The sequence below is a fragment of the Carcharhinus amblyrhynchos genome, chromosome 1, assembly GCF_965287045.1.
Source record: "Carcharhinus amblyrhynchos chromosome 1, sCarAmb.v2.hapA, whole genome shotgun sequence".
In the NCBI taxonomy this organism is placed as follows: Eukaryota; Metazoa; Chordata; class Chondrichthyes; order Carcharhiniformes; family Carcharhinidae; genus Carcharhinus; species Carcharhinus amblyrhynchos.
Window position 1 is genome coordinate 15,479,557 of NC_137324.1, and position 13,146 is coordinate 15,492,702.

Sequence of the window (13,146 nt, forward strand, 5' to 3'; positions counted from 1 at the left end):
AGAAGGCAAATGCATTTGGGATATAGGATAATTTGATAATGTGGATTCAAAATTGACTTAGTTGTAGTAAACAGAGTGATGACAGAAGGCTACTTTAGTGATTGGAAGCAAGTGTCCAGTGGCATATCTCAAGGATCTGCACTGGGTCCCCTATTATTCATAATTCATTTAAATGATATAGATGACTATGTGGGGGATAGGTTTGGTAAGTTTGCAGATGACACAAAGATTGGCTGGGTGGTTGACAGTGAGGTTGAGTACCTCGGGATACTCAAGTATCTTGGGAAGATGGTCAATGGACAGATGAGATGGTCAAATGGACAGATGGAATTTAACCCTGAAACATATGAGATAATACTTCAGACGGCATAACTTGACAAGGAAGTACTCAGTGAACGACATGACACTAGGAAATCCTGGAGAACTAAGGGATCTTGGTGTTTTCGTCCATAGATCTCTGAAAGACGAAGAGCATGTTGGTGGGATGGTTAAAAAAGGCATATGGGACACTTGCCTTTATGAATCAAGGCACAGATTACAAAAGCAGGGAGGTCATGTTGAAATTATATAGTACTTTCGTGAGGCCACAGCTACAGTACCATGTGCAGTTCTGGTCACCACATTTTGGGAAGGATGTGATTGCACTGGAGGGGGTACACACCACGATGCTGGCTGGGATGGAACATTTAAATTATGTAGAGAAGTTGGATAGACTTGGGTTGTTTTTGTTGGAGCAGACTGAGGGTGACCTGATCGAGGGGTACAAAATTATGAGGGACATAGACAGGATGGATATAGAGCAGCTGTTCCCCTTAGTTGAAGAGTCAGTTATGAGAGGACACAAGTTAAAAGTGAGGAGTGGGAGGTTTAGGGGGGAATGTGAGGAAAAACCTTTTTAAAGGGTGGTGATGGCCTGGAATGTGCTGCCTGGAAGATTGGTAGAGGGCAGTTTGCCTCACATCCTTTAAAAAGTATCTGGATGAGCATTTGACATATCATAACATTCGGGGCTACGGGCCAAGTGCGATTAGGTATCACCATCGCTGAATCCCCCATAATCAACATCCCGGAGATTACCATCGATCAGATACACAACTGGGCCAGCCTTATAAATGTGTTAGGTGTTTCTCATGTGTCAGTGTAGACTCAATGGTCCAAAGGGCCTCTTCTGCACTCTGTGATTTTGTAACATTCTTTTGAGAATGAAACCTGTCATGCTTTAATTTAATTTAATAAACATGTCAATAATTTGGTTTCTTAATGGTGCCATATGAAGGCTGATGGAGGCATTTATTTTCCAACTCACCTGTATGCAGAGCCATAGGGAGAAGGAATCCTCCTGATTTAGTAGCACTACCATTTTCCATTGTCAACCATCTGCTTGATTGGCATTTGCAGCTTACCCGCGATTTGTTGACGAAACCCAAGGCTCAAATGGATACAAGCCACAGTTTCTAGTAAAGTCAGAGTGCACCACTAATTTCAGGCTAGAAACAAATAAAGGCCAATTTCTAGGCCACTAGCTCCCGCTAGGTTATAGGTGCACTTGGAACTGGCAGTTATCTCAAACTCCGCTAAAGCATCCATCCTTCATGTGTCAAACAGTAGGACAGTGTCAACCATTTACCTACCCATGAATATTATTACTGCCATGCAAAATCCTGCCTTTAGCCATTGCACACGCACCCACACTCTCATCACAATAGGGTAAGGGTCCTGGTTGATGTTATTTTTCCTTGCCATCCCTAATCAAGTGCACTTGAGGCTATTTGTAACTCCCAGCTATTAATGTCATGGGATCCACTTCCTCAGGATGTACCACAAATATCTGCCTATTTACCCATGAAACCACTTGACCACATGACAGTGCAGAGTTGCATCAGGATATCTGTGAAGCAATCATGATTATCCTTTCAAGCGAATAAAGAGCACAACGGCAATATGGACAGGCAAGATACTCAGCCTCTCGAATCTGGAGACAAAGGCCGTTCACAGCCAGCCGCTGCTGCAAGCTAGGATGGAGAATTTAGCATTCAGCCACATCTCCGTTCACTACAGAAAATCCCACTGGCATGAATGGCCGGAAAATCTTGCCCAAAGACAATGAGACATCTCCATGCGAAACCATGTTGGTTCAGACATTGTTTTGACTTCATATAACCATCTAGAAATTATATCTGTCATTATGGATAGGGCAGCACTGTGTCACAGTGGTTAGTAATGCTGTCTCAGAGCTCCAAAGACCTAGGTTCAATTACTTGGGTCACTGTTGGTGTGGAGTTTGCACGTTCTAAGTGGGTTTCCTCCGGGTGCTCCGGTTTCCTCCCACACTCCAAAGATGTGTGGGTTAGGTGCATTGGCCATGCTAAATTAACCCTAGTGTCCTTGGGATGTGTAGGTTAGAGAGATTAGCGGGGTAATATGGGGAGAGGGCTTAGGTTAGATTGTTGTCGGTGCAGGCTTGATGGACCGAATGGCCTTCTTCTGCACTGTAGGGTTTCTATGTACCATTACTTATTGTTGAGTCATTTCAAATTATCCCTTCACCAGACAGCCTGAAATATAAGTAAATTTGCTTAGCCTTTTGAACTGTCCTTATGAGTGTGTGAGTTAAAAGTGTAGGGATGTGTACATATCACCACCACTATCACATCCCACCCCACCATCCTGCTCCCTCACCACCACCCTACTCCAACCCTCAGAACCCTCTTTTCCTGAGGACAGTTCTGGTGGCATGCAAAAATGCAACTGTATCCCACCATGTTCTGTTTGCACTGGACACTGGAGTTACTGGAGTGTCCAGCATTCAGAGCTCAGCATGGTGGCCTCAGAGGTGGAATAATTGGGGGTCTTTGCAAATGTTATTGGAGTGTGGCCATACATGAGTCCAATCAGTTTAAAAAAACATCAATTTGTTCAGGCAACTCACTGCCTTTCTTCTTCCAACTACAACTGGCCACAAAGTCTTTGGGCCTGTACTCGTTGGAGTTTAGAAGGCTGAGGGGGGATCTTATAGAGACTTACAAGATAATGAAGGGGCTAGATAGGGTAGAGGTAGAGAGATTCTTTCCGCTTAGAAAGGAAAACAGAACTAGAGGGCACGGCCTCAAAATAAGGGAGGGGGGGGTGCAGTTTAGAACAGAATTGAGGAAGAACTTCCTCACTCAAAGGGTAGTGAATCTCTGGAATTCTCTGCCCATTGAAGTGGTGGAGGCTACCTTGTTGAATATATTTAAGTCACGGGTAGATAGATTTCTGGTAGACAAGGGAATTAAGGGTTGTGGGGAGAAAGCGGGAAAGTGGAACTGATCCAATTCAGATCAGCCATGATTTTATTGAATGGCGGGGTAGGCTCGAAGGGCTAGATGGCCTACTCCTGCTCCTATTTCTTATGTTCTTATGCTTAACTCATCTGCCCTGAATGTGACTATGGTTCCACACACTAATGTGGTTGACTCTTCTTTCTGAAGTAGCCTAGCAAACCACTCCATTGCACCAAGTTACTAACAGTTTAAGAATGATTACCCACCATCCCTGTTAAAAGGGCAACTGAGGATGAGCAATAAACACTGGGCTTGCCAGTGACATCCACGTCCTGAAAATGAATAGTAAAAATAACTTTGATGGGTCTAGTGGATTTCACTTACCCTTGATCGTTCTGTTGATTGAAACAATACAAAAATTAATGATTCATCACATCCCTCCCAAGAGCCCTTCCACTAACAGCATCAATACTCATTGATTATCTTGGTCAAAATAGTTTCTAAGAAGGCTTCCTACTCGTTTCAACTTGATTAATAATAATCAGGTTTGGACTGATGAGTAGCTGCTAACATTCATGCCATGAAGTGCCAGGCAATGCCATCAAGAGAAAATCTAACCACCTCTCCTTGACATTTGATGAATCCATCGCTGAATCCCCCACAATCAACATGCCGGGGGTTGCCATCGATCAGCTACTGAACTGGACCAGCCTTATAAATACTGTAGTTGCAGGGTTGCGAATTCTGTGGTGAGTAGCTCACTTTGTGTCCCCTTTCACCTTTCACCCTCTCAAGGCATATGTCAGGAGTGTGATGGCATATTCTCCAATGAGTGCAGTTCTAACAACACTCAAAAAGCTGACATCATCCAAGATAAAGCAACCTGCTTGATAGATACCCCATCTACACTTTCTACTTCACTCCTTTCACTATTGATGTATAGTGGCAGCAGTGTGTACCATCTAAAACATGTACTACAGAAAGTCGCCAAGGATCCTTCGACAGCATCTTGCAAACCCATGACCTCTACAACAGGAAAGGGCAGCAAATGCAGATACCACCACCATTTGCATGTGAATACCATTACCTACAAGTTCCCCTCTAAGTCACATATCATCCTGACCTGAAACGATGTAACCGTTCCTTCTCTGTCGCTGAATCAAAATCCTGGAACTCTCTTCCTAATAGCACTGTGAGTAATTTTTAAAAATTCATTCATGGGACATGGGCATTGCTGGCTGACCAGCATTTATTGCCCATCCCTAGTTGCCCTTGTTCAGAGGGCAGTTGAAAGTCAACCACGTTGCTGTGGCTCTGGAGTCACATGTAGGCCAGACCAAGTAAGGTTGGTGAATTTCCTTCCCTAAAGGACAATAGTGACCAGATGGGTTTTTCTTGACAATCAACGATGGTTTCATGGTCATTAGTAGATTCTCAATTCTAGATATTTTTTACTGAATTCAAATTCCACTATCGCGGTGGTAGGATTCGAACCCGTGTTCCCAGAACATTAGCTGAGTTTCTAGATTAATAGTCTAGTGATCAGACCACTACGCCATTGCATCCCCTTGCCTACACCATGGACTGCAACCACCACCTTCTCAAGGGCTTAGGAATGGGTAACAAATACTGGCCTTATCAGTGATGCCCAGATTCTAAGAAAAAATATTAAAAAAACCCAGCCCAACTCCATTTAGTGGGATATATGCAACTTTCCACAAAAATGTAGCTTGCTGGCAAATCCCACATTTCTCTTACTAGAAAGAGGAAGAGACTGCAATGATGTAAGGACTGTTCCAGTATTCATAGGAAAAATAAAAACTCTCTTATCAAAAATAGGGCTCATAATTTTAATCAAGTGCCTTCACAATTACTACGAATATTGTTAAATCCCACCTCCAAAGGATTGCCATAAGGGGACAGACACAGGCAACCTGTGAGGAGAGAGGAAGGAGGAAAGAGATTGTGTTAGCCTCATTTGCAATTTGCCTTGGTCTTTGTGGGACACTCAGTTTGTAATTGTGTTGAATTTGGATTGTGTTTTGGATGTGTGGTGATCCATTCAGTTTATGACTGAAAATCTCTCACCAGGAGGAAGAAGACTCCTTTACAGCCAACCAAGTACTTTAGATGAGGAAGCAGCACAGAATTATTACAAAAGGTAGGGCATCGTAAACCATATGAAAAGCTGGAAATTTCAAAGAATCATAAAAATCTACAGTGCAGAAGGAGGTGACTTGGCCCATCAAGTCTGCACCGGTCACAATCCCACTCAGGCCCTATCCCGCTAATCGTATGTACTTATCCAAGACAGTCCCCTAACACTAAAGGACAATTTGGTGTGGTCAATCTACCTAACCTGCACATTTTTGGAATGTGGGATGAAATCAGGGCACCCGGAGAAAGCCCATGCAGACACAGGGAGAACATACAAACTCTACACACACAGTGACCCAAGCCGGGAATCGACCCAAGTTCCTGGCACTGTGAGGAAGCAGTGTTAACCACTGTGCCACCTTTGATGCAAGTGGAATACCCGGGAGGATGTGGCAAAGTTCCCTTGAATTTCCTTTTGCTGTGTATGACCTGCTAGTCATCCTGGACAGTTTCTTTAAGATTGCCAAGTGCTTGCGTGCACAAGCACACATCTCGAAGAGAATGTTGGCTGTTGCTGATCATTTCCTGCTCCTCACCACCTGAAGCAGCCGTGAGGCTGAGGAGGAACACTGGCAAAGTAACCCCAGGCTGAAATTTAGTTCAACCTTTGAAAATGTAGCATAGACATTTAAAACTGAGATAAATGTAAGTTAGTCAATGCTTAACAGATGCTGCCTGCCAATCAGCATTAAGTGATTGTCTGAATAGGGGCTAATTAACATGAGCAGTAAGTGACTATAACTCGGGTATGGCACAAAAAGGCATATAAAAGTAAACAATATCTGCTGATGCACAGTGCGTAAAGGCCGGGAGTTTGGTGCAGAGGGTGAAGCAAGTACTGTTTTATTGCCTCCAGCACATGTACTGGTTTGTGTTACAGGTAAATATTGAATTTAATCTTCCTACACATTTAAACTATATCAAGAAATTAGTTGAAAGACTGCAAATTTTAAGTTGATTTAATGAATAATGAATTAACTAAATAAAACAATGTTAAATGGGGACTGACTGCAGCATAATGGAGTTTGTGGAGAGCATTATGATCCCAGAAAACCATGTCTGCAGTAAGTTCCTTCATCTGGGGGAACCTCAGCTCAGAGCTATTGAATGTGTTCATGATTGTTGACAAAGCCTGAGAAAGAGATTGAATAATGCCTGTCCTGGAGTCCACAGATGGTATAAGTCCAAAAAATCAGGTGTCGAAATCCCCCTCACCATCACCATAATATTGTCTGGAAAGATTTCCTGAACACAAGTGGTTGATAGAAAGGAACTATGAGAAATACTGTAATGAGAGATGCTTGAGCAAGTGACTAATTAACGCAGCCTGGCCAGCACAGAATTAGAAACTGTTCATGACCTTCCAATACTCTGTGTAAGCAGCGTCCTTTGAGTGTAGACAGTGTGGCTATTCAAACTCAGCATCACAACCAGGTTCAGTCATATCTGTCATGTACATAACCCCTATCAACAAGGATCCCCTGCCAACAGCAATACCCTACAAACAAAGCTGTTAGCAAGAGGGATCCTCACTCATTTCTTTCAACTCTGTAGCACAAAGGTGCTTCTGTTTGAGGTAGTCTACATCACCAAGCATTAGAACGAGATCTTACTAGTCTGCATGGTTCAGTACAACTCTGCACAGTGGGAAGATCTTTCTCCTTCTTTCCGTTCCTACCTGTGTGGTTAGTGATGGACTGAACACATTTTCTTCTTGGTGTGAAAGATCCGTGTCATTTGTGTGTTTGTCCACTCGGGTCTGCGATGTGGGGAGAGTTGATTGTTGAACACTAGAGCCTGTATTAAGATCTGTCCCATTTCCAAATGCCTGAAATGCATTCTCTGCAGATAAAGAAAGACAAGTTTAAACCCAGAAAGAACGGGGCCTCAGTCTCGATTCATCACCCTGTATGAAATGTTGCCCTATCTCCTGAGGATGCTGTGATGCATTATTTTCCGCTTTAACCCACTCGCTACTTCTCAATTTTGTGTGTTGCTAAAAAAAAGACATGTTGTCAAAGCTTTTCATCTTGCACTCATTAGGACAATGTAAATGGAACCACAGTTTATACTGCATGAGAAGATTGATTGGCAAGTGGACTATGATTGGAAGAGGCATTGCTATGTAGAATGTACCAGTGGCTGGCAACTGAATGCCAAACTTTGCTTAAATTCAAACCAGGTGAATTGACTCTAATTGGTGAAGGCAATGCCCTGTGGAATGAATCATGATATGGCTGTTACCTGTTTTTAGTTGAAAAAGGCACATTGTGTATACGTGTTTCTTTGGTCTGCGAAGGATAGAGTCCTGTGTGTGAATATATGGAGTTTCTAGTACAGGTAATTGAGCTACACTGTGAGTTGACTGTTAATTATAATATGTTAGTCATCAATGTAATTCTTAGCATACTCAGGATTATTTAGCATTATTTTGTCCAATTGTGGAATCGCATTTAATGTTGGATACTGTGACTGGAATTTTCCCATCCCATCCATTACAATTCCCAAGGTGGGACAGGAACCATGCAAAGGTCCACTGACTGCGGGTAGGATTTTCCGGCACTGGGGCGAGTGCAGCCGGAAAATCCCATCAAACATTTTGAGTTTTGCATGATATGGAGATGCCGGCATTGGACTGAGGTGGGCACAGTAAGAAGTCTCACAACACCAGGTTAAAGTCTAACAGGTGTATTTGGAATCATAAGCTTTCAGAGCACTGCTCCTTCCTCAGGTGAGTGTGGAAGGAGCAGCACTCCAAAAGCTCGTGGTTCCAAATAAACCTATTGGACTTTAACCTGGTGTTGTGAGACTTCTTATTGAGTTTTGCAAGTATGGGTTGGTTGACTACGGTCTATACTTCTCTGAAATTTTCCTCATGTCTTCTCTAATTCTTCTACCAATCACCTTAAATCTGTGCACCCTGGTAATTGACCCCTCAGCTAGGGGAAACAAGTATTTCCTGTCTACCATGTCAAGGGCCCTCATAATTTTGTGCATCTTAATTAGGTCACCCATCCGCTTTCTCTATTCTAAGGAAAACAACTCTAGCCTGGCTAATCTCTCCTTTGCAGTAATGTGTACCCTACCACCTCTTAAATCATGAGAAAAAACATTGAAAAATAAAGAGGTTTAATATAACAATCATGAGGTTGTATTTTTATTAAACCAAAAGAGATTGACAGTTGATTTTGAATTCTCAGTAGTGGCTTATTTAAACTCCATAAAAACTAGATTAATGCATTACAAAAAAACCTTGAAAAAAATCCTACCTGATACCTTGGTGTGATCATGGATCCATCAAAGTCCACTGTCTCATTCCCTTCTCAGAGAGCATTGAGCCTGCATCAAATGTCCTGGATGCAGGATTCAGGTTCAGGCCTCACTGTTACTGGATGCCAGATAGGGAGAGGAGAGGGTTTATCATGCTTTCAACTCCCTTTATGGCCTTCTGATCCCTTCCTATTTGTAACTTCCCATGTGGTATCTTTGTTCCTCTAAATTCAAATTGAACATTTGGGGATTTAATTGCTCCACTATTGGTGGCCATGACCCTAAGCTCTGGAATTCCCTATCAAAGTTCTCCACCTCTCCACCTCTGTCTACCTTTAAAATGCTCCTTAAAATCTGTCTGCTTGACTGAAGGTTGTCTTCACTAATATCTCTTTAGATGGCTCTGTGTCAGATTTTGATTTATAATGCTCCTATTTTATGTTAAGGGTGCTACTCAAATGCAAGATGCTGGGGATAAACAGCTTTCCTAAATATTGTGGCAATCTACACTCCTTGGGCTGTAAAGTGCTTTGAACAGCCAGAGGTCATGAGATTTACTTTCTATGAAGATCTTTGAGTACCAAGTTGGGAAAAAAGGAGCAGTAGAGAATTAAAGGAAAAGGTCTTTGATTGGATGGTGATCAGAATGACAAAACTGATGATGATGGGGCAGCACAGTGGTTAGCACTGATGCCTCACAGCGCTAGGGACCCAGGTTCAATTCCCAGTTTGGGTCACTGTCTGTGTGGAGTCTGCACATTTTCCTTGTGTCTGCGTGGGTTTCCTCCAGGTGCTCCGATTTCCTCCCACAGTCCAAAGATATGCAGGTTAGGTGGATTGGCCGTGCTAAATTGCCAATTTAGCAGGATAATCACATGGGGTTACGGGTTAGGGCCTGCGTAAGATGCTTGGTCAGAGAGTCAGTGCAGACCTGATGGGCCAAATGGTCTCCTTCTGCACTTAGGGATTCTATGCTGCGAGGCAAAATAATGGTCAAGCAAAGAAATAAAGCTGGATCTAGAGGAGGTGAATTGTTAGCAGCAGAGAAAGATATTGATAAATTGGCAAAGCGAAGTGGCTAACCCAAGGAATGTCATGGGGGAAGGGAAGGGCAGGGGTATGGGCCATGTACCAGGAAGGGAGCACCAGCTCAGATCACCTCTCCAGGCTCTGGTATAGCAATTCACCAAAATCAGGACTGTTTTAGCTCAGATTTCTAGCATCCACAGCATTTCAGTTTGGTTTTAGGCAATAAATTAAATGTCAGTTACTTCCTGTTACCAAGTGGTCTTACTCACTGAGGCAGATGTTATCCGTGAAGAGGTTAAGGAAGCTCTCGCAGTCCTCCCTGTGATTTCCACTGCCACTGCAGGTACACCAGGGCGCTACATTGGAGCTGGAATTGTCAATGTAATTTGGGGTGACCACAGTACCTAACAGAAGAGATAAAGAACAAAACTTAACAGCTTCACAACAAAGGAAGATGTGATGGGCACATTTGAGAGACCATGAATGAGGATCACTGGTACGTAGTTTTTAAGAGTTATGTTCGTAAACTTCATATTCCTTCGGTTCCATCACTGCAGATATGTTTAGAATGATACTTCAGCACGTGGTTAGCTATAGCACACCCACTGAAAACACACAAGGGCCTGAGGTTTTTGTTTGTTGTGTGTACGCATTCCATGGGCCTGGGAGGTGGGTGTGAACCACGTTCCTGGCCATTGGTCCTGGAGTGCAGGTGGAATTTACTCTAGGAAAGGCTGACTGCTGCCAGGGAAGGCAGAAAGATGGTGGGCACCAAGAAAATGCAGCATGCATGCTGGCAATTTGATTGTGTTCCCTCAGGGGAACAGCCACTGCAGAACTGAGTCAAAGCACTGCAGACTTATGAAAAATAAATTGCAAGAGAAAAGCTATGCAAAGAGTATCCAGACAGCACATTCCAAAGCAAGCCTCAGTCCCCAGATACATTTTACATTTTATTTTAACCCTGACACTTTATCCTGCCCTGCAGAAACTAAAACATAAAGGCTGCCTTGGCCAATTGTCCTGCCCATCAACTTGTTAAAGCAGACAGGCCATGTAAAATTGTGTTCCTTTGACCTCCTTAATTGGCTAAACTGCCTGTCTGACTGTTAGTGAGCGTGCTTCCAACTCTGTCCACCGAAATATTGCGCGAGTGCATAATAACGTCGGGACATGCGTCTGATGTCTTCTGGACAATTTCACACACTTCCGGGTTGGGTGTGAGCCCGCTTGAGATATTTAAAATTCTTGTCAAGGTTTTTAATTGCTGCAAGGGGATTTTTTTTAAGAAAGGGGGAAGGGAAAAGATTAAATAGTCCCTCCATGCACTAGGAGTATTTTCATTGCCTTGGTAACAGTGCCAGGACTTGAAGAGGGGGGAGTGAAATAACCCATTGAGGTGACACCCAGTGACCGCTGCTGGAAAGTGAACATGCAGCTGGGACATCCGAGATCGTTCTGGTGACGTGGCGTCAGCTGTGGTAGTACCCTCACCTCCAAGATCCATTTCATAAGCATTTTGAAAAGACGCCAAGTTCTCCCCAGCATTTAGGCCAATGTTTCTCAAACAATATCACTAAAAATAGTCATTACGGTCTGTGGGACCTTGCTTTATGCAAAATTGGCTATCTTATTTCCTACTTTGAAACAGTGACTGTACTTCAAAAGTACTTCAATGGCAGGGAAGGGGAGGCAGTGTTATTGTCTCTGAACTGGTAATCCAGAGACCCAGTGTAATGCACTGGGGACCCAAGTTTGAATCACAACATGGGCAGATGGTGAAGCTTACATTCCATTAAAATCTGAAATTAGAAGTTCAAAGATGATGATAATGAAGCCATTGTTGGTCATTGTAAAAATCCATCTGATTCATTCCTTCCTTTAGGGAAGAAAATCTGCCATCCTTACCTGGTCTGGCCTACATGTGACTCCAGACCCACAGGGCAGCACAATAGCACAGTGGTTAGCACTGCTGCTTCACAGTGCCAGGGACCCGGGTTCGATTCCCGGCTCGGGTCACTGCCGTCTGGAGTTTGTATGTTCTCCCCTTGCCTGTGTGGGTTTCCTCTGGGTGCTCCATTAGGTGCATTGACCCAAACAGGACTGCGGTGACTAGGGGAATTTCACAGTAACTTCATTGCAGCATTAATGTAATCCTTACTTGTGACTAATAGATACACTTTACATGTGGATGACTCTTAAAAGCTCTCTGACATGAGTCTAGCAAGCCACTCAGTTCAAGGGTAATAGCCCTTGGCCCAGCCGATGACGCCCACATCTCATGACTAATAAATAAACTTTACAAATAAAAGCAAACTTTGGAACTGCAAATAACCTGCAGATCTTTCTTTTCTCTCCTTACATGATTGGGAGTGGGTAGACTGTTATTCTGTACCTAACATATGATGTGTGCAAACACCAGGGATGGCAGTGAGATTTTGAATGGGGAACGTTAACCAGCATAGAATTCAGTGCAAAATTGAAGTAACAAGCAGCTAAGAGGCAAGGCCCCTGGATCTTACCTATGATCCCAGTGTATGAGAGCAGACATGCAGCGTAGTTCTCCCTGAGACAACCACTCACAGACTGTGTGGAAGGCTGACAGCTCGTTTGGAATTCTGCTAACCTTGATCTGTCGGGGAAGGCAAAGAAAGGGAGAAATAAAAATTGGGGTCGTGTGACTTTCGAGCCAAGAAAGCGTAAAACAGTGAACCCTTCTCCTTCGACATGTTAGCGGATGCAATCTGTCACAACATCAGGACAACAGTTAAGTTGTTTCCATCACAAATACTTCTCTTTTACTTCACTAAGAGTGACTCAAACACTTGGTACAGCCTGATTTGTATTCTCAGAGTACAGCGTAAACTTATGGAATAGGCCAAGATTGACAACTATCAACCTAGCAAGTGTATTATTGCAGAATTGGGTTTCAAAAAGGTTGAAACCCCTAGTGAGACATTACTAAATGTACAAGTAAGACAAGTCAGATCGACTTGTATAAAAGTTAGTAGTTGGAGAATAGGAAGCTCTGAATTTATAGGTATTCTGCAAACTGCCACAAATTAATTGACTTCCTGCGCCGTATCTAAGGGAGGATGTGCTGGCCTTGGAAAGGGTCCAGAGGAGGTTCACAAGAATGATTCCTGGAATGAAGAGCTTGTTGTATGAGAAAAGTTTGACGATTCTGGGTCTGTACTTGTTGGAGGTTAGAAGGATGAGGGGGTGATTTTATTGAAACTTACAGGATACTGTGAGCCCTGGATAGAGTGGGCGTGGAGAGCATGTTTCCACTAGTAGAAAAACTAGAACCAGAGGGCACAACCTCAGGCTAAAGAGGTAATATTTTAAAACAGAATTGAGGAGGAATTTCTTCAGCCAGAGAGTGGTGAACCTGTGGAACTCTTTGCCACAGAAGGTTGTGGAGGCC

The 13,146-nt window shown here is 43.3% G+C and overlaps 1 protein-coding gene across 2 annotated transcripts in view; it reads right to left on the reverse strand.

The window, feature by feature from the left end:
* The window catches only part of gfra4a (GDNF family receptor alpha 4a), a 207,705-nt gene that overhangs the window by 40,653 nt on the left and 153,906 nt on the right, over positions 1-13,146 (reverse strand). For both annotated transcript variants that reach the window (XM_080194898.1, XM_080194828.1), the window contains exons 5-7: positions 12,242-12,351; positions 9,989-10,123; positions 7,099-7,262 (exon numbers count right to left, since the gene is read on the reverse strand). In XM_080194898.1, the coding sequence (XP_080051024.1) occupies positions 7,099-7,262; positions 9,989-10,123; positions 12,242-12,351 (409 nt within the window). The remainder of the gene's footprint in view (positions 1-7,098; positions 7,263-9,988; positions 10,124-12,241; positions 12,352-13,146) is intronic.